A 27,080-nucleotide genomic window follows, 5' to 3' on the forward strand; every position below is an offset into this window, starting at 1 on the left:
GATTCTTTTGTTAAAATTTCCTTAGCCTTTTTGCACAGCACTGCATGTGGTTCTCATTAAGCTATTCATCATCATTCAGCTGCTCAGCCCCCTGGTACAGCTCCTTGGTGAACAACTAGTTGTCGATGGTGGCTAGATCCCCTTCCCCACCGCCTCCTTCCCCCTTCAAGCCCTGGGCACTGCTCCCTTCTCCAGCTGCTGCCAGCTCCCTGCAGCAGAAGAAGGAGCTGGGGAGTGGGGGGAGTGGCAGTGGACCCCTTGTACCACCAAGGCCAGCCTGGAGCAGGCTGCGTGAGGGGGGAGAGAGTGGGTGAAGAATGCGGCAGGTTAGGTGGCGTTCCAGAGTGAAGCAGGGATCTTCAGCAAATCACCCGCAGGGTGCTAACCACCTGCTACCCTCACGGCCTCTCCCTCAGGCTCCCTTTTTTTGAGCAAATGCCAGGACCAGCATTTCATCCTCTAACCAACACGAACATGAAAAGATGCTCAATATCACGTACCATCGGGGAAATGCAAATCAAAACTATAATGAGTTATCATCTCACACCTCTCAGAATGGCTAAAATCAACTTAAGAAACAAGCGTTGGGGAGGATGTGGAGAAAGAGGAACCCTCCCTCACTGTTGGAGGGAGTGCGAACTGGTGTGGCCACCATGGTAAACAGTATGGAGGTTCCTCAAAAGGTTAAAAATAGAACTACCTTGGGGCGCCTGGGTGGCTCAGAGGGTTAAGCCTCTGCCTTCGGCTCAGGTCGTGATCTCAGGGTCCTGGGATTGAGCCCCACATCGGGCTCTCTGCTCAGCAGGGAGCTTGCTTCCCCCTCCCCCGCCTGTCTCTCTGCCTACTTGTGATCTCTCTCTCTCTCTGTCAAATAAATAAATAAAATCTTTTTTTTTTTAAAAATAGAACTACCTTAAGATCCAGTAACTGCACTACTGGATAGTTACCTGAAAAATACAAAAACATGAACTCAAAGGGACACACATGCCCTTATGTTTACAGCGGTATTATTTACAATAGCCAAATTATGGAAGCAGCCCAAGTATCCATCAAAAGATGAATGGATAAAGGAGATATGGGATACAGACAATGGAATATTACTCAGCCATAAAAAATAACAAGATCTTGCCATTTGCAACAACATGGATGGCTCTAGAACGTGTAATGCTAAGTGAAGTAAGTCAAAGAAAGACAAATGCCGTATGATTTCACACATATGTGGAATGTAAGAAACACAACAAATGAGCAAAGGGGGAAAAAGAGGGGGAGAGAGAGAGAAAGAGATAAAACAAGAAATCGACTCTCCAGTTTAGAGAACAAACTGACGATTACCAGAGGGGAGGGTGGGGGGATGGGTGAAACACATCATGGGGATTAAGCACTGAGGTGATGAGCACCGGGTGTCGTAGGGACTGTAGAATCACTATACTGTACACCTGAAACTAACACAACACTGTATGCTAGCTACACTGGAATTAAGATTAAAAACCTTAATGGAAACAAAAGATTTCATCCTCAACTCTTCTTCTTTTCCCCTCCCCCTCAAAACCCTCAGGGCTTCTGTGATTACTTTCATCCAAGTCACTTCCACCCCTAACATTCTTTCCCCACTCTCCAGAGCGCTGTTCATCCCACCCAACTTTGAGCACTGACCATGCGGAAGGACCAGACGAATGTCCTACCCTACCACCTGTGCCCCACAGCCCGGTCCTGACATTTGCCCAAATCCATTCTGAGCTCATGGCATCCAACTCTGAACAAAGGCTCCCCACCACCTAGAGAAATTCTCTCAACTCTAGCCTTGGATTCAAGATCCGGTGTGGTCTGGCTTCCAAACACCCGTCACTACCCTACTTGGCATACCCTCCCGCTTAACAATATGTCTATGCTCTTCCCACCTCAGACAACTTGCTTACATTGTTTCCTCTGCTATTACAATCTATTCATGCCCGGTTTCTGTGTGTTTGGATCTCACCTAGGGTTCTCATCTGGACCTTTGGGTTTGAAGTAAAAAAATATGTTGAAATTAAGTAAAACCCCCCAAAGGCCATCTCTGGTGGGTGTGATCTCCTAGAAGGTCAACACATGGTACCACCTCAAAGGAAAGTCCAGTTACACAGTAACTTCTGGTAACAGAAAAAATACAGGAAGAGTCACCTATTCCAGGACTTTAGAAAAATAATAAATAAACCCAAAGAAAGGGAAATAAGGGACACAATAAAGTTAAAATCAGAAATTAATGATGAAGGGATGCCTGGGTGGCTCAGTCCTTTAAGCCTCTGACTCTTGATTTCGGCTCAGGTCAAGACCTCAGTGCAGAGTCGACTTGTCCCTCTCCCTCCTCCTCTGCCCCTCCCCCCCCATAGCAAGTGGGATGTTGGGCTCCTAGGAGGAGGTCAGGCACTTCTGCATGATCAGTGCTCAAAGTCAGGTAGGATGAACAGTGCTCTGGAGGGTCAGGAAAGGGTGTTAGGAGTGGAAGTGATCTGGATGAAAGTAACTACGGAAGTCCTGAGGGTTCCTAAGAGAGAAGGGAAAAGAAGAGTTGAGGATGAAACCCTTTTTAAAAAGATTTTTTTAGAATTTCTCTCTCTCTCAAAATCTTTTTAAAAAAGAAATTAATGATTAAGAAAATGAAAAAAATGAATTTATGAATCTAAAAGCTAGATCACTGAACAATATAGGTGTCCCTAGCTAGCCTTATAGAAGAAACAAGGAAGAGAGCACAAAAACACAAATTTAGGAAAGGGAAACTTGCCCATATATAGAGGAAATAGAGATAAGTATGAGACCATTATATACCACTATAATTTAAAACATTTGAAAATCCTAATAAAAACTGATGATCTTCAATGAAAATATCTTTCCCAAAATTGGGTTGGAAACACATGGAAGTAAACAGATAAATAACATGTAGAAATAAAGACAATTCTCCTCCAATACTCTAGTCCCAGATCACTCCACATGGGACTCTTTAAAAATTGAATAAACAGATTTGTTGATGCTGTTTAAACTACTCAAGAGCACAGAGAAATAAAGGAAATAAATACCTTAACTTACACAACTGGCAAATGACTGATCTGAGAACCTAATAAACACAAAACTGCAGACTAGTTTTACTTGTAAAGAGTTGAAAGTAAGTTTAAATATGTATATATATACATACACCAACCACATATAAATTGTATATATCAAATCAAACCAGCAGTACATTAAAAGAATAACACACCAAGACCAAGTAAAGTTCATTTCAGGAATCAAGGAATCCAAGGATGATTCCATATTAGGAAATTTAGTAATATAAGTTAATTTTAAGTAAGTCAAGAAAGAAACCACGATTGCCTTTACTATTAAAAATGCATTTATTAAAATTTGTACACCTACTCCTCCTTAATAAACCTCTTAATAAAATGAAAACGGAGGTTGTGAGTTTGAGCCCCACACAGGGTGTAGACATTACTTAAAAAGAAAATCCTTAAAAAAATGAAAATAAAAGGTATTCCTTTATTTTAATGAAGATATTTCTCAGAACCAAAACCCAAATGTATTTCATGGTAAAACACTAAAAGCATTTCTGATCAGACTGTGTCCAAGAGAGGACCTAAAAGTACCACTGTTATTGACTATTGTTCTAGAAGTTCCTGCCAAGGCAATTAGACAAAGACTGAATTAAAATGTGTAATTAGGGGCACCTGGGTGGCTCAGTGGGTTAAGGCCTCTGCTTTCAGCTCAGGTCATGATCCCAGGGTCCTAGGATCAAGCCCCGCATCGGGCTCTCTGCTCAGCGGGGAGCCTGCTTCCTCCTCTCTCTGCCTGCTTCTCTGCCTACTTCTCTGCCTACTTGTGATCTCCCTCTGTCAAATAAATGAGTAAAATCTTTTAAAAAAATAAATAAATAAAATAAAATAAAATGTGTAATTAATAGAAAGGAGGTTGCAATACTGTCATTATTTACAGAGCATATGATTACACATCTGGAAAAAAAAACCAGCTTAAACCTACTAGAAAGATAGGTGAATGAAGAGATTATTTAAAAACTGACATTAAGGGCACCTAGGTGGCTCAATTGGTTAAACATCCAAGTCTTGATTTTGGCTCAGATCATGATCTCAGGGTTGTGAGATCAAGCACCATTTCAGGCTCTGCACTAGGTGTGGAGCCTGCTTAAGATTCTCTCTTCCTCTGCCCCTCCTCCCACTTTCTCCTGCTCTTAAAAAAAAATTAATATAAAAAGCAGTATTTTATTAAAAATAACTTCTAGTTAAAAATTTAGGTCATTATTATATGATCTCTCTGATATGAGGAATTTGAGAAGCAGGGTGGGTGGTCGTGGGGGGTAGGGAGGGAAAAAAATGAAACAAGATGGGACCAGGGAGTGAGATAAACCATAAGAGACACTTAATCTCAGGAAACAAACTGGGGGTTGCTGAGGGGTGGGGGGTGGTGGGTTGGCAGGGAGGGATAGGGTGGCTGGGTGATGGACATTGGGGAGGGTTTATGCTATGGTGAGCGCTGTGAATTATGTAAGGCTGATGAATCACAGACCTGTACCCCAGGGCGAATAATACATTATATGCTTTAAAAAAAAAAAAAAACTATGAAAAAATATTTAGGTCATGATGGTAGATTGGGCATATTCTAAAATATTTTATATGCTTAATACATAAAAATGCTAGCTAGAATATTTAAAACATTTGAGTATTAAAATGTTATAATACAGGTGTCTAAGGCAAGAAAAGGGGGTTCCAAAGCAGTCAGATACATAGAGTAGTGTTTGAGGTCGTATAGCTCATGAATAGGACCTGAGAGGAATACAGGCTCTAGGGACTGGAGTTAAAAATGTCCACAAGCCTGGCGTTTCATGAGAAGCTGCATCTGGCTGCTGACCCACCAAGGGAAGTCTGAATGTCCTTCCATTAGCCCAAGTTCTTAGCTAGAAGATAGAGTTAGCCTTCCCACATTAGTAGAACCATGCAATTGGAATCCTGAGTCCATTCACATGCGGGGCCTGCATTCTCAGGGTGGCAAAACCCAAGCCAATCCACTAACACAAAAAATGATCTAGAATCAAGGAACGAAAACAGAACCTAAACAAAAACAACCAAATGGAAACCTCCACAAACCAAGGCAGGTAAGGAGAAAATCTCTTGAGCAAGAAACGTAATACATGGAAGCAAGTCCAAGGCCACTGAAGTGGAATCCACATACTTAAGTGGGAGAACTCACTCCTAAAGTAAAGCTCCTAGAACAATCTAGAAGAGGTTAAAACAAATACACCTAAACAATGAATTCTGGAACACTGAAATTTAAAAAAAAAAAAAAAGGAAAAAAATTAAAAAACAAAACAAATACTTAGAATATTTGAAGAAAGAGTAGCACCATTAAATGTAAACAGGAAGGAGGGGACTCTCCTATCAGCATGACTCAAGCCAATAAGGTTTCCAGCCTTGCTTGCTTGGCCAGAGTCTGTTCTCTATAACCATCTCTCTGACACACAAAAGGGACAACAGACTCTGCTGTGACACTTCCCTTGTTTTCATTTCTAGCTCTGGCTCCATGAGACAGAATCAAGGCTCAGCAGGAAGGAGAGAAAGGCAAAAAGATACAGGGAAACTGTGAAGAGAGAAGTGGATGATCACATGGGGGCGGGGACACAATCATTGCCCAAGAAAGTTGAGCACTTCCCCCAACACTTCAGACACTCATTTTTTTTGTGCTGGTAGCACAGGTTAAGAGTATGGACATTTTATTTTCAGAATCTACTTTTTTTAAAGTGCTTGTCTAGGAAACTGAGCGCTTATCATTATTAGATCCCTCTTGGCTAGGCTTCTGGTGCACCAAAGGGCTATTATCTTCCATGTCTGCAACTTGCCAGGCTGGAGTCAATCCTGAACTCAGACAGCACTTAAAGAGCTCCAGTCAAGGTGGGGCACCTGGGGGCGCCTGGGTGGCTCAGTGGGTTAAAGCCTCTGCCTTCAGCTCAGGTCATGATCTCCGGGTTCTGGGATCAAGTCACCATTGGGGGCTCTGCTCAGCAGGGAGCCTGCTTCCCTTCCTCTCTCTGCCTGCCTCTCTGCCTACGTGTGATCTCTGTCAAATAAATAAATAAAATCTTAAAAAAAAAAAAAAAAAGATGGGGCGCCTGGTTGGCTCAGCTGGTTAAGCATCTGCCTGCCTTCAGCTCAGGTCATGATCCTGAGGAGAGTAAAGAGGGCTGCTGTACGTCTTACTTACGCATCAGAGACCAGAGACAGAGACCGCTTCCTGGAGGAGGTGACATCAACTGCTAAGTAGAAGGCATTTCTAGGTGATAATGGGGAAAAGAGCTTTAAAGGTTGTGGGAGCAGCCTGTGGGCAGGGCAGAAGGAAAACAATACAGAGAACTGCCAGTCGAGAGAGGCTGAACGAGGAAGTGTAATGAGAGAAGGGAGAAACCAGTTACAGTCTCTCAAATATCTCTGTTGCCTTGAATTAATTTTTAGACTTGTAATGGCTGTCTCTTGAGCACATACCATTTTTTTAAATTAAAATTTCCCTAATTAGACGATAAATTCTTGGACGGCAGAGTTGGACATAGTATCTTTCTTCCCAGCAGAGCCGTGTCTGGAGAGACCAACTGCCAGGCATCCAGGCTCAAAGCTGGCATCACTGAAAGCAGGACCAGATGATGATGATTAAGGTCGCCGAAGACTGTAAGCTTCCTGCCCCTGGTGCACCCGGGCTCTGCTTGGAACACAGATGCTTCTGGTCTGAGGGCCCCGACCGAGGCGAGAGGGGCTCTGGGGCTTGAGGGGGTAGGACCACACCCCCGTTGCTCTGCGTGAAACAGCAAGATTCTTGCTTTTGAGCTCACTCCTTGCATCAAGTTGTTGCTCTGTTCATTTCTTGACAGTTTGCTTGCAGAGTTCGTAATTTTTCAAAGAGTGGATCTGGGGGGATCCCGCGTGTTCTTGAGAACAATTTAATTTTGTGTTTTAATTCAGAGAGGATGAGGGGGGAAAAAAAAGACTCCTACAAGCATCTTCTAGGATCTCTGCCTCAGTGATCAGAGATGCTTCTGTCTTGGCACTCTGGGGGAAGAAACGTTTCCTGGTCGGTTTGAAGACAGAAATGCCCCGTGAGAATTAGGTCTCTCCGAAAGACAGGCAGAAAGTTCTAGAAAGCCTGTTCATACTCATGCTATGAGCAACTATTAAGTTCCAGAACACCACCACCACTGTGGCTACGGCTATATTAAATGTTTTTAATTTCCTTGGTTCCACAGCTTTCTTTGTAATTCGGATGTAAGTCTGTTTCCATTTCCTAGTTGCAGAAGAGCTCTAAGCCCAAGGAGTGTAAATAAGCACAAAGCTTACATAAGTCATTTTATAACAGAAAATTTTGTAATTTTTTTTCTTTAGAAGCCAAGCAAATCTGCGAGGGCTTCAAGGAGAGGGTAGTGCTGCTGCTGGGACTTTGCATAACTGGCTGGTTTCTGGGCCTGAGCCGGGGCAGCCACCTGGCCTGGCTACCCATACGTCACACGTCCATGTCACCTTGACCGTTCCACTCCCCACATCTCTGCATGGACCTCAGCTGCACACCCCATGGACTGGGGCATCGGGCCCGCCAACTCTGCATCCCGGAGACCACAGCTTCTAAGACCTTCTTCCCTGTGGGCCTGTCCCTACTCGGCTGACGTGGCGGAATGCCAAGAGTTCTCTCCATTCCAGGCTATTGTTAATGATACAGCTCATTCTGGTTAGCAGTCCCCCTCTTCTACAAAACAGGAGGACTGGAAAACTTGGCCTCTCCCAATTTGCAAGTCCAAATTTTGTTTGGATAGCATGTTAGCATGAACAAAAAGATGCTGCTCATCTCATTTTTTTTAAAAGATTTTATTTATTTATTTGACAGACAGAGATCACAAGCAGGCAGAGAGGCAGACAGAGAGAGGGGGAAGCAGGCTCACCCCCGAGCAGACAGCCTAATGTGGGGCTCCATCCCATGACCTTGGGATCATGACCTGAGCCGAAGACAGAGACTTTAATCCACTGAGCCACCCAGGCGCCCATTTTATTATTAATTGCAGATGGGACCAGCCAACTTTTGCCGGATGAACTGTACTCATAAGATTCAGACTTTTTTTTTTTTTTTAAAGATGATTTATTTATTTATTTGGCAGACAGAGATCAGAAGTAGGCAGAGAGGCAGGCAGAGAGAGAGGAGGAAGCAGGCTCCCTGCTGAGCAGAGAGCCCGATGCGGGGCTCGATCCCAGGACCCTGGGATCATGACCTGAGCCGAAGGCAGAGGCTTTAACCCACTGAGCCACCCAGGGGTCCCAGAAGATTCGGACTTTTTAAGCAATGATTCACCCAATGGGACGCCTGGGTGGCTCAGTGGGTTAAGCCGCTGCCTTCGGCTCAGGCCATGATCCCAGAGTCCTGGGATCGAGTCCCGCATCGGGCTCCTTGCTCAGTGGGGAGCCTGCTTCTCTCTCTGCCTCTGCCTGCCTCTCTGCCTGCTTGTGCTCTGACAAATAAATAAAAACAAAATCTTAAAAAAAAAAAAAGAAAGAAAGAAAGAAATGATTCACCCATTGAAAAAAGACTGAAAAAACCAAGGCAGGCAAGAAATTTTCGGAGAAGTGATGAGCGCTTACCATCTCTACCGTACCCACCTGGATGCTCAAAGTGCAACAGGTTTATTCTAAAAGCTCTGGAGTAAATAGTAATGCTGCTTGTTTAGTAATTTCTACACCCAACATGGGGCTCAAATTCGTGACCCTGAGATCAAGAGTCACATGCTCTTCTGACTGAGCGGGTCAGGGGCCCCAGGAGTGCTGCTTACTTAGATGTTGGTCTATTTAAAGGAGTTCTGATGAATAATGGGGGTCATCTAGACTTACCTGAAACTTCAACTTTGTACCTATAAAGATTACAGCACAGTCTTTCATGTTTCAAATGTATTATAGAGTACTCTTGCTTATTTGACTCTTTAAACCTTACAATATGTAACAACCAGAAAGGGCTAATGATCTTGGTACCAAACAAGAAAAAAAATTTCACAAGGGTTTCCACTTCTCAATTGTCATATTATCTCAAAAGTTAAAGTAAGATCATCTACCACTATTGTTATTCTAACTGTCTAGCATATCAGCAATTCCCCTGTGTGGTCAGGAGGCTGAATAATTCTTTAGACTTTCTGCTAGAATTAGGGTGTTGTCATGACTGGGTGGTGAACTTAGCACAAGAAGGTAAGTGTCAAGTGATGGTGTCATTATTTTTTTGCTATGTCTTAGTTTTGATGATTAAAAAACCAAAATTTGCATAAAACCAAAATGAGTGAGAATTAGAAAAGTGATGCACTATCTTAATACCGGGAAACACTAAGGTAGGACATCTATTTACCAGTACAAGGTCCCAAGGTTTTGTACTTCCTTTGAAGAACTTAAGCTAGTAAAATCTGTGGCTTTGACACATGGACCAAAATACTTTACCTTGGGGTGGGAGGTGCAGCAAATCTGCATGACTCCTCAGAAAATTTTCCTCAATCTGGAAACCATCAGCTTAAACTAAGAAGTTTGGCTTTTGGCTTCCAAGTGGAAACCTTAAAAGAAAAGACTGTACGAAGAATCCAGCCTGTGGGGTGATGGAACCCCACCAAATGAGAATGCTCCCTTAGTGTATCACCTTGAGGCATTCTGTTGTTTCTAACTCTGTGTTGGTGAACTTTGTTCTTTTTTTTTTTTTAAACCATTTTACATCAAAACAACTTTCTTAATTGAGACATAATTGGCACATAATGTTGTGTGTAAGATGTACGTCAGGTGTGTATTACTTCTGACTAAAGGTAAAAGTGATTTTCCTGTATTTAATTTGTATCTTTTTTATGGTGTCATCTTCTCCCTGTTAAGCTTTAACTAATTCCTCCTTTATCCTATACTTTCTCATTTAATTCCATATTTTAAAAATTCACCACTGGGGTCCCTGGGTGGCCCAGTCAGTTGAATGTCCAACTCTTGATTTTGGCTTAGTTGTGGTCTTGGGGTCATGGGTCATGCGGTCAAGCCCCACATTGGATGGAGTCTATTTGTCTCCATATGCACAAGCACATACTCACTCTTTCATATAAATAAAATCTTAAAAAAAAAAAAATTCACCACCGAAGTCTTTCAGCATAGTTTTGATCATGACATTCCCCTAAATATAACCTTTCAAAAGCTCCCAGGTTGCAGTAAATCAAAATGGCTCACCCCATCTCTACAGCAAGAGTATAAATGGAGGCCCACACATCCTACCTTAACATTTTTTTAAGATTTTATTTATTTATTTGAGAGAGAGAGCACGATGGGGAGGCAGGGAGAAGGGCAGAGGGAGAGGGAGAGGGAGAAGCAGACTCCCCACTGAGCAGGGAGCCCATGGTGGGGCTTGATCCCAGAAATCTGGGATCATGACCCCAGCACTCTGGGATCATGACCCCAGCCAAAGGCAGATGCTTAACTGATTTTTGCTTTCAATTCAGTTCATGATCTCCAGATCCTGGGATCAAGCCCTGTGTCAGGCTCTGTGCTCTGCTGTGCTCTGCAGTCTGATTGTCCCTCTCCCTCTGCTTGCTCTTCCCCCCTGCTCTAAAATAAGTATCTTAAAAATAAATAAAAATTACAAAACCTAGCAAACTACTACAAATATGCCTTCATGAGGCCATAGAATGCCACATTCCAGTTCAGAATTCTCAGGCCTCTGCGTTCCATACCAGAACATGGAGACAGGAAAGTCATATACGGCCCATAGTCAAACTCCTCTTCCAACCCCGCTCATTGTTAAGTTTGGAGGGTTCCTGTAATACGCAAGCGGACACCCAGACTCATCCACACCTCTCCCCAAGAAAAGACACTAAATTAGTCCTTGGCTAGAGCCCAAGGATAAGTATACCAGCTGTCTATCTTTGCGAAGTTAGGTAGCTAACTTCCTCAGCTGTTCAGCCAGGAAATTTTGAGAGCTTGGCTAGAAGGCAGAGGGAAAGGCAGGCTCCTCCCTCTTGGACTCCTTGTGTGGACGGGGGTCAGGGGAGGGTCCAAGAGGTGAGGGGTTTTGGAGACCTGCATTGCACCGGGCCAGTGGTGGCCTCAACGTTTGCCTGTAAACACATTGGGGCCTCTCCACACTTCTTCCTAAGAGAACGGTTTTCTCCAGCCCTGCTCTGAACACAAACGAAAATGAAACATCGAAGGACAAGGAGACAGAAATACAACCCTGAAGCCAGGTAAGAAATGAAGAGGGAAAGAGTGACTACATTAATAACAAAAGGTACAAAAAAATTTTAAAAAAAGAATAAGAGAAAGGTAAATCATGGTAAAAGAAATGAAACAAAATTTTAAAATATTAGAAATCCCAAAGGAGATGCAATGAAGGACATTTATTTATTTATTTAAAGAGTTTGAGAGAGAATGAGCGAGATCACAGAGGGAGAGGGAGAGGGAGAGAGAAGCAACCCCCCACCCCCAAGCAGAAAGCCCAATCCCAGGACCTAGAGACCACCCCCCAAACCAAAGGCAGATGCTCAACCGACTGAGCCACCCACCTGCCCCTCCATGAAGGAGATTTAATGTAAATGAGCCAAAGGCTAAAACTAATGCAGGAAGTGAAAAACTAAGATTAGAAGAGATAAAAGATTAAGTGGGTAGAAAGACGCCCAGTTCTATGGCCAACATTGGGAGAAGGGAGAGAACGAGCACGTGAAGACGTGATCTGAAAAGCACACATCTCTCTGTGGATAAACAGGCGCAGAGCCTCTGCCTAACTCCCAGGGACAGGGCCCAACCGGGTTTGTCATCTCACTAAGAGTCAGCTCTGAAAGTTACCAGGTACCCCTTTTTTCCTCCTGAAATGTGTTTTCAATTACATCCTTCGTCAGCAGCCAGGGGTGAGAAGCTGGCCCTTTCAGCTGAGACAGCTGAAACCACTAACACCGTTTTTGAAAGAAATGTGGGTAATATTTAGCAAAAAAGGCCTAAAATGACCTTGCTCTTTGATCCATTCATTCCAGTCCCGCTAGACTGTCCTCTGACAGGAGTCCTATAGGGCTCAACAAAGGAAACATTCCAATCCTTAAAAATTTCCAATTTTCTGTTTGTGCTGATTCCAAACGTAAAACCAAAATGTCCAAAGGCGGGAGGAAGATTAAACAAATTACAGTGTATTTATCTGAGGAATTATGCAGCAATTAAAATTATGGTTACAGGGGCGCCTGGGTGGCTCAGTGGGTTAAGCTGCTGCCTTCGGCTCAGGTCATGATCTCAGGGTCCTGGGATCGAGTCCCACATCGGACTCTGCTCAGCAGAGAGCCTGCTCCCCTCTCCCTCTCTCTGCCTGCCTCTCTGCCTACTTGTGATCTGTCAAATAAATAAATAAAATCTTTAAAAGAAAATTATGGTTACAAAGCCTTTTAATGAAAAGATATCATTTACTGGGGCACCTGGGTGACTCAGTCAGTTAAGTGTCTACCTTTGGCACGGGTCATGATCCTGGGGTGCTGGGATGGAGCCCCACATGGGCTCCTCCCTCTCTGCTCTGTGGGGAACCTTCTTCTTCCCCTCCCTCGGCCTGTCGCTCCCCCTCTTGTGCTCTGTCAAGTAAAATCTTAAAAAAAAAATACTGGGGCGCCTGGGTGGCTCAGTGGATTAAGCCTCTGCCTTCAGCTCTGGTCATGATCCCAGGGTCCTGGGATCGAGCCCCGCATCGGGCTTTCTGCTCAGCGGGGAGCCTGCTTTCCCCTCTCTCTCTGCCTACCTCTCTGCCTACTTGTGATCTCTCTGTCAAATAAATAAATAAAATCTTAAGAAAAAAAAAAAATCAATGTTCTGGGGCACCTGTGTGGCTCTGTTGGTTAAGCAGCTGCCTTCGGCTCAGGTCATGATCCCAGGATCCTGGGATTGAGCCCCGCATCTGGCTCGCTTCTCAGTGGGGGTGTCTGCTTCTCCTTCTCCCTCTGACCCTCCCCCCCACCACTCATGCTCTCTCTCAAATAAAAAAAAAACAAAATCTTTAAAAATCAATGTTCTAATAGCTGTGATGTTTCAGTGGAAAGTTTTGGGTAATTCCCCCTTTCCTTCCCTCTCACAAGATGCAGGCACACTCAGCTTATCACAGAACCCCAAGGTCTCTAAACAGTCACCTTCCAAATCTGCTCCCCAGTCACTGTCCTTAGGCTTAGGAACCCAACATCCCCATCTGGCTCGGAGGCCACCCTGTACAACCCAGAGATCTCTAAGGCAACAAACATCAAAATATTCACTTTTAGGAACTTGAATTGCTTATTCTTGTCTGGAGTGGGCTATTTGCACCGATCTGACTCTAAAAACCGATCAAAGTAAAACATCATTTTCCTTATTCTTGTGCAAATTTAGCAAGATATAAAAACATCTCCCCTATCTGATTCCAAAATTGGGTGTGGCTGTTATATATTGAAATTGTTTTCCACATCTTTTTAAAGTAGGTTCCATGCCCACCATGGAGCCCATGCAGGGCTTGAACTTACAACCCTGAGATTAAGACCTGAGCTGAGATCAAGAGTCAGATGCTTAACAGACTGAGCCACCATGGGCCCCTTTCACATCTCAAGCGTATGTCCTCTGATAAACCTTTCAAGTCTCCTCAATCCCCTTTCTACAGGTTCCCAGAGAACACAGTACTTCCCTTTACATAACTCCCAATTCCTTCTTTAATGCTTGCTTTCCCACTAAAACCATAAACGCTATACAGAGAATGTCTCTCTCAGCATAAAGGTGTTTGGACCCTTGGTAATGAGTTCCCACCTTCCCTTGCCGCAGTGAGAACAGGACATCTGTCTCTAATGGCCTGGCATATGCTACCTGCTCCGGGGGAGATTACCACATACTCCCAGAGAAAAACAAACAATGAACCAGAAAGTCAAAAACATGGATTTTTAGGGGCGCCTGGGTGGCTCAGTGGGTTAAAGCCTCCGTCTTCGGCTCAGGTCATGATCCCAGGGTCCTAGGATCGAGCACCGCATAGGGCTCTCCGCTAAGCAGGAAGCCTGCTTCCCACTCTCTCTATGCCTGCCTCTCTGCCTCCTTGTGATCTCTGTCAAATAAAATCTTAAAAAAAAAAAAAAAAAACCATGAATTTTTAGGCTGGAGCCATAGGAAAGCAATGGAAATTTACAGCAGGAAATCAAGTCCTTTCAGCACAGGGTTTTCCAGGCTGTTCTACCTACCTGGAAGCCCCCGTCTTTGCCCATCTAACTTCTAGGAGCCTTCAGGGTTCGCTATGGGGATCACCTCCTTTAAGTCTGGTTTGCCTTCCCTGTCTATGCAGATTTGCAGGGAGCAATTAGTTTCTGAGAATGGCTAGAAACCATTCAAGGTTTGTTGCAAAGAATTTATTGATCCACTGATACCTTCTAAGTTTCTTCATATGTTAATGTGGAGACAAGAACACCATGCAAGTAGGAATTTAGTCCCCAGGGTGTTCGTATTTCTTTAAAAATCTGGAAGCAATTGGGAATGTAAATAGTATAGCCACTATGTAACACAATATCAAACCTCCTGAAAAAATTAAAAATTACCATATGATCTAGCAACTCCCCTTCTGGGTATTTACCAAAGGAATTCAAAGCAGAATCTTAAGAGCTATTTACACACACACACACACACACACACACACACACACACACACAGTGCAATTACAGTATTATTCACGATACCCAAGAGGTATGAACAACCCAAATGTCTCCTGACAGATGAATAAAGAAAATGTGGGATATACATGCAATGGAATGTCATGCAGCCTTTAAAAAAGGAGATCCTGTCACATGTTACAACGTGGATGAATTTCAAGGGCATCACACTAAGTGAAATAAGCCAGTCCCAAAAGGACAAATACTGATGATGTCACTCCTGAGGGATCTAAAGTGGTCAAAATCCTAAACAGGAAACAGAAAGGTGATGGCTAAGGGGAAAGGGACAGGGGATTAATGGGCAGTTTTAGTTTTGCAAGACGGAAGTTCTGGAGGTGTTTCATGACAACGTGAATACACTTAACACTGAACTGTACACTTAAGAATGCCTTAAGACGGTGAAGTTAATATTACAAGATTGTAACCACAAAAATAAAATAAACCAGGATGCCTGGGTGGCTCAGTTGGTTAAGCACCTGCCTTCGGCTCAAGTCATGATCCCAGGGTCCTGGGATTGAGTCCCACATGGGGCTCCTTGCTCAGCAGGGAGCCTGCTTCTCACTCTGCCTGTTCTGCCTACAGCTCTCTGTGCTCCTGCTGACAAATAAATAATCAATCTTTAAAAAATAAAATAAAAAACATAAAATAAGTTAAACTGGGGAGGCAATATGCTAAAATACTAGTAACATCAGTTTGATACTGATGGCTGCTTGGAATTTCTCATCATTCTTCTTGCTGTTTCTGTACACTTGCTCAATTAGTATGTATGGTTTTTCATTCTCTCATCTACAAAATGGGGGGTAATTGCACAGAATATTTTAGCCATGACAGCGGAGAATGTATGTGCAAGAAAAGCACCTGGTATGTAATGTACAGAAGCTCGGCAGTCACTGCTCTCCCCCCTCCTCCCTCACCAGCCTTCTAACGCACAGCTGACTCCCCCGAAGAAAAACAGGCCCAATTAATGGCGGACTGGCTCCACAAATCACAGGACATACAATGGCATTTAAAGTCATGTCTGTTATTTCCACGAGTCCAATAAACAAAATGGATGAGGAAATGAACATTTTACTTTTATCAAATCTCCAACGATGGATCTGTTGCACGTATGTTTGTGTGTGCGTGTGTGTGTACATGTTTATTTATTTACTTATTTATTTATTTATTTTATGGGCACTGCTGTAATTACATCAACAGCCTCTAGGTCATCCACGGAACAATGACCGAGTTTTCACATACTTCACCTTCAAACCCAAACTGATTTACCAGAATGGCTCAAGCCTGGGGAGACCGGGTGGAGCTGGGCTGTGGGCAACCTGGACCTGGCAGTGGCAAGCCTCTCCCCAAAATGACACACTAGAGATTATTTCCTATACACAGTATAAAATTTTGTTAAGTTTTACCTATGGCAAATTTCAAAACTGGAGCTCATGGGGCACCTGCCTTTGGCTCAGGTCATGATTTCAGGGTCCTGGGATGGAGGCCCCCGTTGGGCTCTCTGCCCAGCACGGAGCCTGCTTCTCCCCTTTTGTGCTCAAGGTCTCAAATAAGTAAAATCTTTAAAAAAGAACAAAAACTGGAGCTCATGTCTCCTCTGCAGCCCCTATACCATAATTCTAGGATAGACAGTCAATCCCCCTTTTTATAACCTGAAATCCCCTTAACACTCATACTACTTTGAAATATTTTATTACATTCTTTCTTGGAAAAAGTAGAAATTGTAAATTTCAGAAAAACAGATCGATGAAACAGAACAGAGTCAGAAAACTGGCCTCCTATTTGGCAATAAATAAAACTGTACTCCTGACTTAAACCAAATATGAAAATGGATTTTGGGTAGATAAGAGAATGAAATATAAAAGATTAAAATGTAAAGCCACACCCAGTGCTGATAACAACCGGAAATAACATACCTTGCTGGTGGGAATGCAAAATGGTTCAGCTACTTGGGAAAATAGTTTGGTATATATATGTTTACCATACAATCCAGCAATCCACTATGGGCATATATTCAAGTGAAATGAAAACTTGTATTCACACAAAAAAATACATACAAACATAAATGCTATGGCAGCATTTTTGGAAATAGTCAAAAACTGTTCAACTTGGAAATGGATCAACAGACTATGACACATCCAGAGAACACTACTCACTGATAAAATGGAAAGAACGATTGATTAAAAAAAAGCAGTGTGAGGGCGCCTGGGTGGCTCAGTGGGTTAAGCCTCCGCCTTGGGCTCAGGTCATGACCTTGGGGTCCTAGGATTGAGTTCTGCATTGGGCTGTTTGGCGGGGAGCCTGCTTCCTCCTCTCTCTCTGCCTGCCTCTCTGCTTACTTGTGATCTCTGTCAAATAAATAAATAAAATCTTAAAAAAAGGGGGGGGGAGTGTGGATGAAACTCAAAGGCATTATGCCAAGTGAAAGCAGCCGGACTCAATGGGGTTAATTTTAGAGCGTGGAACAACTCTGTATTTTTTTTTTTTTGAAGATTTTTACTTAAGTAATACCCAACATGAGGCTAGAACTCACAACCCCGTATCAAGAGTCACAAGCTCTTCTGAGCCAGCCAGACACCCACCATCTTGCTTGTGATTATGTTATCTGTATCCACTTATCAAGACTTGCAACACCATACACAGTAAAACAAGTTACCGCATGTAACTTATACATTAATCCTTTTAAATGGAAAAATGTAAAGCCAAAAACCATGTAGAATATTTGAGTGTAGGGAGGAAAGGAATTCTTAAGACTTTAAAAGCACCAATGGTAAGGCAAAAACAATTATGGGTTTGATTACATAAATACTGAAGACTTCTGTTCAAAAAGGACAGAACAGACAAAACTAACAAATGAGTAATGAGCTGGGAGGAAATAATTCTATCATCTAAAAACAATATGGGATTACCACTTGGTATATAAAGAACTCTTGTAAATCAACAAGAGGCTTTGGGGTGCCTGGCTAGCTCAGTAGAGCATGTGACTCTTGACCTAAGAACTGCTGAGTTCAAGCCCCACACTGGGTGTACAAGATTACTGGGCAAAAAAAAAAAAATAAAATTGAGGGGGTCATTTATAAAAGAGCAAAAGATATGAATCTGCAAATTCAAAGGGTAAACTCTGAATGACTACAAAAATACACAGACTGCTTCTCAACTTCGCTAATCAGAGAAATACAAATTAAAACAGGATACCATTTTACAGCCATTATGTCAGGAAAAGTTAGAAAGTTGAGTGGGGATGTAGGAAAGTAGGAACTCCAGTGAATTATACAAAGACAGCCAAAGCATACAGGACAACAGAACTCTTTACCAGCAACTTGAGCTGTTAACCTGGGAAGCCAAACCACCTTTGCATGAGTTGGCCTAGAATGGTCAGACTTTGCCAATGATTACCAAGTCGTTTTTACTGCCATTTCTTTCCAACTCAGGACCAACCAAAGAAAAGGATGTTCCTGAAGGTCATCATGTAAATTGTCCTGCCTCTAGTTAGTTTCTCATGCCAATAACCTCCAATAGTGGCATACCAGGAAACTTTCTTTTTGTTCCACAATAAAGCCTCCCCACTCCTGCCTGAGTTTTTTTTGTATTGGCCATGGTGGCTGGCTCCTTCAACACAGTAAGGTTTGAGTGAATACCGTGGGCTTGTTCTCATCTGGGTGGTCATTTTTCACAAACTAGAACCACTCTTAAGAATTGGTAATGCTGGGGCCCCTGGGTGGCTCAGTGGGTTAGGCTGCTGCCTTCGGCTCGGGTCGTGATCTCAGGGTTCTGGGATCGAGTCCCACATCGGGCTCTCTGCTCCACAGAGAGCCTGCTTCCCCCTCTCTCTCTGTCTGCCTCTCTGCCTACTTGTGATCTCTGTCAAATAAATAAATAAAAATCTTAAAAAAAATTGGTAATGCTAAGAAAAAAAAAATTGGTAATGTTGAAGGATGACTGGGTGGCTCAGTTGGTCTCAAGCAGCTGCCTTCGGCTCAGGTCGTGATCCCAGCGTCCTGGGATCCAGTCCCACATCGGGCTCCTTGCTCGGCAGGGAGCCTGCTTCTCCCTCTGCCTCCATCTGGCAGTGCTCACTCACTCTCTGACAAATAAATAAAATCTTAAAAAAAAAAAAAATTGGTAATGTTGAGAGGAATTAAGCATAAGCTTACATAAGGATTGAAGAGGTACTCTTGCCCAGGTCCATAAGGGAGCAGGGATCAAACTGTTTATTAGTGGGGAGATTGGGATGGCAGTGGGTGGGGGGATGTTGGAGCAGTTCAGGTGTTGATCACTAGACAAAATGATAAATACTGGGGATACATAAAGTTCATTAGGAACAGTGAATTAGATATGCGTAATAGATTTCTCTTTTTAAAAAAGCACTAATAGTAATAGAGGTCAAAAGCATGATTCCACTCACATAAATTAGAAACACGATCACTGGGGTGCCTCAGTTGGTTAAGCATCTGCCTTCAGCTCACATCATGACCCCATGGTTCTGGGATCGAGCTCTGCACCAGGCTCTCTGCTCAGTGGGGAGCCTGGTTCTCTCCTCCTCCTCCCTGCTGCTCTGCCTACTTGTGCTCTCTTCTCTATCACATAAATAAAAATTGAAAAAGAAAAACACAACACACTCACAAAAGGACATTTTAGAAGAAAAATACCCAGGGGACTTACATGACTCATATCAGTGGGTGAATACAAGAAGACAGAATGGAGAAACGAGTGGAAGAGCAATGGGAAAACATGCGATTTTGCACAGACTTACCAGAATAGCAGAACTGAAGGATATTGCCGTCTACACTTGCACTAGAAATTCTTTACCCTTTCTCACACCCTAGGAGAAAGCAGCTTGAACACTATCCCCAAATAAACGCCACAAGAAAAAGGGGTTTTGACTGTGTAGGGGTAGGTCAATGTAAGCATCCATGTTGGAGGGTAACAGAAGACAGGCTCTCTCTCAATCTGGTCACTAGAAGTGTTATCAGCATCAGCAGAATTGTTGCCTGACCTCCTATAATCATCTACAGAAACAGACTATTAGTCTAGATTAGTCCAGAAGAAAGCAGTGCATGGGCGTAACGGAGTTCGTAAACACTATGTTAAGTTTCCTGGAGCTGCAATAACAAAGTATGACAAATAGGTGGCTTGGAACAAAAACACTATTATGGAGACTACAAGTTGGAAATCAAGATAGTGACAGATTACGCTTCCTCCAAAGGACCTAACGAAGAATCCTCCCTTGTAACAATTCTAGTTACATAAGACATTATTGTTGGGGAAAGCGTAAAAGGTACATGGGACCGTAAAAGGTACATGGGACCGTACTATTTTCTCCACACCCTCTATCATGTCACAAGTAGAGCAGAAGGTAAAAAGTACTTTTACAAAAGAAAACCTGGGGGAAAAAGCCTATAAACCAGACACAACAATGAAATCCAAGAGGGTGAAAATACAAAGATAATCAAGTACGTAAGATTAGTATTTTCAGTTTTCTGACTCACGTATCCCCCAGTGCAACTGAACAGCCTCCTGTTGTGCTCATTCTAAAATCAACTGGGGGATACCTGGCTGGTTCAGTTGGTAGAATGCAACTCTTGATCTCCTCGGGATTCTAAATTCAAGCCCCATGCTGGGTGTAGAGATTAAAAATAAAGTCAACAACTGGGAGAAGGACAACCAGCTTCATTTTAACCTACTGGTCAGGAACCAGGATTTCCCATCTACTGAGGATTCTAACAATGCTGGGCACAAACCTCATCTTGCGTATTTTTCTAAGAAACCTGTAAGGAAAGAATGGACACAGTTACAGATGAAAGGACTGGAGATTCAAGAGGCATTAGTGACTTTCCTGGGGTAACACAGAGTTAAAGCTCAAAGCTAGGTATACTGAGGCAAGGGCATTTGAAGTAACTATCCGTTTGCAGTAAGGTCCATGAAGGTCAGAGATGGAAAGACTCAACTAAGAAGCTGATTTCAAATGTTGGGCAGTGGACATTTTTTGTTTTTGTAAATTATAAATATGCTAAATAAGCCCTTGGAGCAAAAGCCATAAAATGGTTACCACATTCTCTTCCTTTCTTATCTATACATTGCAAATCAATCTATTTTATTCTAGACTAACAACTGAGAATACATTAATGTCCAGCATTAGAGTTGTTCTCTCCATGGGTTTATGCAATAAAATGTAAACATTAACTATGTAATGACAAAATGCATTAGAAAATGTGAGGTAGAAAAGTAAACAAATGAAGCATATTCAAAGAAAAAATGTTTAATATAAAGATTCAAGATTCACATGATAATCCAAAATCATAAAACCTAAAATCTAAATCTAAAATACCTTGTGTTTAAAGTTCAACTTTTGCATTAACTTATCTTGCCATCTTTTTCCATTTTTCTATTATTTCACCCCACCTCTCCCTGTCTATGGTTACAATGACAGATTCCCTCCCTTTCCCCAGTGGTGTGTAAAGCCTACTCCCACAAAAGCTACAGTGATTAACACTAATTTTAAAATATCCTTTAACTTGTACAACGTTTTAGTAGTGTCTGTAACCTTCCTTTCACCTACTCCGTAAGTATACTGTTCAGTCCATCCTCCTGGGTAGAAATGTGACATGTAATTTTGTTTTCCTTTTTGATTCTTGCTGTGGGAGGAAGGTAATATATATTGTGTGTAAGCATTTATAGACCTCCTAGATTGTTAAAGTATATCCTCCAGTAATTCTTTCAAAGAGGGTATGGAAGAAACAAACTTTGTGAATTCTTCGGTATCAAAAAACGTCTTTGTTTTTCCTTCAAAATCAAATGCAAGTTTGGCTGGGTATAGGATTCGAGGTGTAAAGCCTTTTGCCTGCAGAACTTTTATGACATTGCTCCACTGACTTCTAGCATCTAGAGTATCTAATGATAAGTCTGCAGTCAATCTGATTCTTGTTCCTCTATAGGTTATTTCTCTTTTTCTGGAAGCCTTTAGGATCTTTTCTTTATCACTGGAATTCCCAAATTTCACCAAGATATGTCTAGGAGTGAGTCTCTTCTCATCAACCTTACTAGGTATTCGGTAAGCACTAACAACCTCAAGACTTGAATCCTTTAGCTCTGGAAAGTTTTCTTCTATGATTTCCTTAATTATTTCCTCTGCTCCATTTTCTTTATTACTTTTTTCTGGAATTCCTATCAAACGGATGTTGGAACTTCTGGATCTATCTTCTATGTCTCTTGACCTTTCTTTATTTATTATCTGTTTGGCCATTTGCACTGTATCCTTAGAGAATTCTTCAATACGGTCCTCTAGATTGTCCATTCTCTCTTCAAGTGTGTCTATTCTGCTATTCAGAACAACTATTGTGTTTTTTACTCCCAAGACCTCTGGAAGGTAATTTTTAATATTTGCAACTTCCTCCTGTAGCTCTCTGAAGCTGTTAATTACATTTCTTCTAAAGTCTTCTTCTGTTTCTTGTAATAAGTCTGTTTCTTTAGATGTTCGCTTATCTGTCAGCAGAATTTTGTGTCGCTCTTTTTCAGTTTTCCTTAAAAACTTGTTGATTCCTGATGGAGTACTCAAATTTGTACCTAAATGCCTTTTCTGCTTAACAGAACTTAACTCTAGTGATTTTGAGGGAGAGGCCAAAGTCAAGGTGGGACAGACTGTCCCAACTCCTTGGTTTTTTGGTATAGCCATTTCCTCTTTATTCTGGGTTTTTTGTACCATCTGGTGTTTCACCAACTTTTTCATCTCAAAGCCCTGAGCCAAATAATCACAGGCAATTTCATTAAGTCCATCTGAAGCCCCCTTTTTCTCTATTGGAGACGAGGTCTTTACACTTTCTACCTCTGAGTCCTCTCCTTCCTCCCACGATAAGACTACTTCCATTTCCCACTCTGAACCTTCTTCTTCCTCCGGCTCAGAATCTTCTATCTCTTTAATTGAAACAACCTCCAAGCCATTCCTGTTTTTTTCTTCAGCTCCACATTTTGTATTTACCACAGAATGATGCTGAAAGGCTGAATCCTGTTTCTTACGTAATACTGAAGCTTTTTCTTCTCCCTCCTCCTCCAGCCCTGAAGTCTCTTCATCCTCTTCCTCCAGCTCTGAAGTCTCTTCATCCTCCTCCTCCAGGCCTGAAGCCTCTTCTTCCTCATCCAACTCTGAAGCCTCTTCTTCCTGAGTCTCTAAGTTGTTTACCTCCTCTGGCTCTGCAACCTTTACCTCTTTAACAAACAGAAAGCTCAAACCATCACTGGCTTCCCTCTCAGCTCCATGCTTTGAATCTAGTAGAGTTTTTTCCTGAAAGGAAAAAAAAAAAAAGAAACTTTGTATCATGTGTCTTTTAAAGGAATTAAACCTTTCACTCTCAGTTTAATCTGATTACATATTTTAACAATTACCAAATATCTAATTAAAGTATTACTTGTTCTTGAATGCTTAGGAGCCCAAACAAGTCAAGTTTCCCGTGATTACCCCATCATACCTGCTATCTGTGCAGCACCTGCAAATTTCCATGTCCTAATGTTTAGTGTGTTCCCTCTATATTCCAACACTGACTCTTAAGAACTTGTGTTAGTGATGTCTGATTACACGCAAGACCCTGCAGTAGAGAGACTTCTCTAACTTCAGAGACACTACCCAAAAACTCCCATTTACTCCCCCACCCCCAAAAGAAACAAAAAGTGTATCTTATTTCTTAAAGATCCCACTGGTAGTTCAAGCTAGAGCCGTATTACTCAAAAGGAAAGCAATGTTTTGGTTAGGAGTACAGGCTCAATTTAAGATTACTTTATTCCGGGACGCCTGGCTGGCACAGGTGGCCAAGCACATGACTCTCAATCTCAGGGTCATGAGTTCAAGCCCCAACTTTGGGTATGGAGCCTACGTTAAAAAAGACTGCTTGTTCAAACCCAGCTGTCACATTTGCTACCACATCAACTTGCTCTCTAGAAAAGCATCTACTTCAGATCGTTGTGAGGGTTAAATACGACAACCTAGATACGGAGCTCGGGACAGTATCTGTAATAGAAAAGTTGGCTCATAATATTCCTTGAAATCCTGTCCTTGCCTCTAGCTTTTCACTTAATGCTCCCTCTATTACAGAATCTTCCCTATTTAGGGATGGCTGGTCACTGTTTATCCTTCCACCTCCCCAGACCATCCAGGACAGGTTGGGCTGTGTACATCACCAATGATGATTCTCAAAGAAATTTTTGATCCAAGTATATTTCCTAATTCTACACACTGTCATTTTGGAAAGATGCTACACTTCAAAATGTTGGGAGGGCAGGGGTATTAGATGTTCTTTTGAGAAGCCATCAAAAATACTGGGTTACAGGGGTACCTGGGTGGCTCAGTGGGTTAAAGCCTCTGCCTTCGGCTCAGCTCATGATCCCAGGGCTCTGGGATGGAGCCCCGCATCAGGCTCTCTGCTCAGCAGGGAGCCTGCTTCCCCCTCTCTCCCTGCCTGCCTCTCTGCCTACTTGTGATCTCTCTCTGTCAAATAAATAAATAAAAATCTTAAAAAAAAAAAAATACTGGGTTACAATACAGGCCTCTGAGGATACAAATAAATGGAGATATTCCACACATGAATTGGCAGAATTAATACTGTTATAATGTCTATACTACCCAAGGCAATCTGCAGATTCAGTGCAATCTCTACCAAAATTCCAATGGTATTTTCCACAGGAAAAAAATATTCCTAAAACTTGTATGGAACCAGAAAAGACTCCAAATACCCAATGCAGCCTTGAAACGGAATAAGGCAAGAGGCATCACAACCTATTTCACACCGTATTACAAAGCTATAGTAATCAAAACAGCATGGTATTATATGAAAGTCACAAAAACAGACACATAAAATCAATGTAAACAGAGTAAGAGCCCAGAAAAAAATTCAGGCATATGTGGTAAACTAATTTATGGAAAAAGGAGCCCAGAATATGGAATAGGGATAGTCTCCTTGATAAATGGTGCTAGGAAAACTGGTCACATGGAAAAGAAAATATACTACCACCTTACAACACAGACAAAAAAAGAAAAAGACACACATCCAGGATGAGAGACAGAGAATCTCTACAATATATCACAGGAATTACTTAATATTGGAATCAAATATTCAGAAATTAACCTGAAGTGTTTTCAATGAAATCAAATATATGGGAACATAATCTAATATGATGAAGGAAACAAAATTAAAATCCTTACATGAAATGGTAACAGCTAGGTATTAACATTAATGAACACCTGAACAGGCATCAGTAAGACAGGTTTATCTGCATTTCTGATTACTAATGAAGACTTACCAGGACTACTTTATAGACTGAAAGTTCAACATACTTTTTAATTTTTTTTTATAATCCTATTGCATGAGGGCTTTGAATTTACTCACTTGTTTCTATTTTTCCCTTTTAACGATTTAAAAGCTACTATCCAGGCCACCTGGGTGGCTCGGTGGCCTTCAGCTCAGGTCATGATCTTAGGGTCCTGGGATCGAGTCCCACATGCTCTCTGCTCACAGCAGGGAGCCTGCTTCCCTCTCTACTTGTGATCTCTGCCAAGTATGTATGTAAAATCTTAAAAAAAAAAAACAAAACAAACAAAAAAAGAAGCTACTCTTCCAGTAATTACCCTTAAATCCATAAGCTATACATTTTTCTTTCAATATCTGTAACTGAATATGTACAATCCGTTCTCAACTCAAATCTAACCTCTACCAAGCTGCCAACACCACCCATTAAAAGAAGAAAGCCTTTAAGTCATTACTTTTAATGTCATGCTTTTAAGTAATTATTTCTTAAAAATTGGTTTAACCTTAGGAATAACTTTACCATTACTTATTCTCTGTACATAAGCTCCACAGGATCTGTATACTTACCACCTTTTCTTGAATCCCGTACCTTCTTCCTTTCTTTATTTTTTCCTTTTGTGGGAGTACATCTTTCAGTAATTCGTTCAGAAATGGTTTTCGGCTAGTAAAACTGCTGAGACTTTGCATATCTGCAAAGGTCCTTACTTCACCATCACACTTAAATATTAATTTAACTTGGCACAGAACCTTAGGTTCAAAATCATTTTCCCTCAGGATGCTGAAGACGTTACTCCACTGCTTACTAATGTCCAGTGTTGCTGATGAAAAGTCTGCTGCCAAAGTAAGTATCGCTCCTTCATCTTCTCTGGAGGTTTTTAGAATTTTCTCTGTATTCTTTGAGTTCTGAGGGACTTTTTCTTTGACCAGTTCATCCTCTCCAATCTCTCGTGCTACTTCTGTATGGATGCTCCGTTCTTCGCACTTGTTGTCTAGACTGCTTATGGCTTCTTCCACACTTCCCATGACTTTGTCATTTTGTGATTTATCACGGGGCAATTCCTTACCTTGGTCTGTACTATACTCTTCAGCTTTGTCTAATTTGCTACTCAGCTCGCTCACTTCTTTTCTTTTAGAAGTCAACTCGTCAGTAGCTTCAACTATTTCAGAGTTTGCTCCTACTATCTTCTCTAACAACCCTGTTTTTTGCGTGGCTAAACCTTTTATTTGTTTCAACTCCTTTTTGGGACTGGAGTTACTTATATTCTTCACTTCAGGCATTTTACTTTCTACTCCTAACATCTCCTTTAGGTCCTTTTTAAGGGATTCCCTTATCTCATCAACCATTAAGTCCAGATCTTCCATCAAGCCTTTAAACTTCATCAGCATAACTGCTGACATGTCTTTGCATTTTAAATCTAATACCTGAGCCATCTCCTGGTCAGTTTCTATCAAGTGAATTCTTCCCCTATGGGTGCTATTTTCCTGTTCCTTTGGAAGTCTAGCAACTTCTGACTCTACAATGGACATTGTGGAAACGTTTTGTTTTATTATCCTGAAGAGTAATGTTTGTTCTTGGAGGTCTGCTAGACTCCTCCAAAACTCAATAATCTTTAAAATATATTTATCATCTGAAATAAAAAAAGAAAAATCATTTACTGAAGAATTCTTTTGGAAAGCACAGTAATCAAGAATATAAATGTGAAAAAAAAAAAAAAAGAATATAAATGTGGTTACGAAGTAAACTACAGCGGAAGTACTCCACAATTTAAAGGTAACAAGATGGGTATATACATACCAAAAAAAAGAAACCGGAATTCAAAATTCATACATTAAAACCCGATTCAAGTAAAGCTTCAAGTGCCATAAATCAACCAAACAGTAGATTAAAAACACATGGAAATTGGCCAGTAATCCTATACCATTAACTTTGTTTCCTATATGTTTTCTGTGAGGATTAAACAGATTACAAGATCACAGACATTATTAAAGAAAAGTGTACCATACCAAATTTTTTAAGTTAAAGGTGATTTGGATGGAATCTTATACAAACTGGAAAGGGAAGTCCCCCGACCTCCCCTTTATTTTTTATTGCAGAGACTTAAACATTAAGA

At 41.7% G+C, this 27,080-nt stretch overlaps 1 protein-coding gene across 1 annotated transcript; it reads right to left on the bottom strand.

Annotated features, from left to right (window-relative positions):
- Positions 1–115: 115 nt before the first annotated feature.
- On the bottom strand, positions 116–26,496 carry L1TD1 (LINE1 type transposase domain containing 1; the record flags this gene model as incomplete). Its single annotated transcript, XM_080801694.1, has 6 exons — positions 116–209; positions 6,235–6,303; positions 20,362–20,445; positions 21,421–22,664; positions 22,854–22,955; positions 25,537–26,496. 6 exons carry the CDS (start codon positions 26,494–26,496, stop codon positions 116–118), a joined length of 2,553 nt encoding a protein of 850 aa, XP_080657820.1.
- Positions 26,497–27,080: the final 584 nt, after the last annotated feature.

The sequence above is a fragment of the Martes martes genome (assembly GCF_963455335.1).
Source record: "Martes martes genome assembly, chromosome: 4".
NCBI classification, from domain to species: Eukaryota; Metazoa; Chordata; class Mammalia; order Carnivora; family Mustelidae; genus Martes; species Martes martes.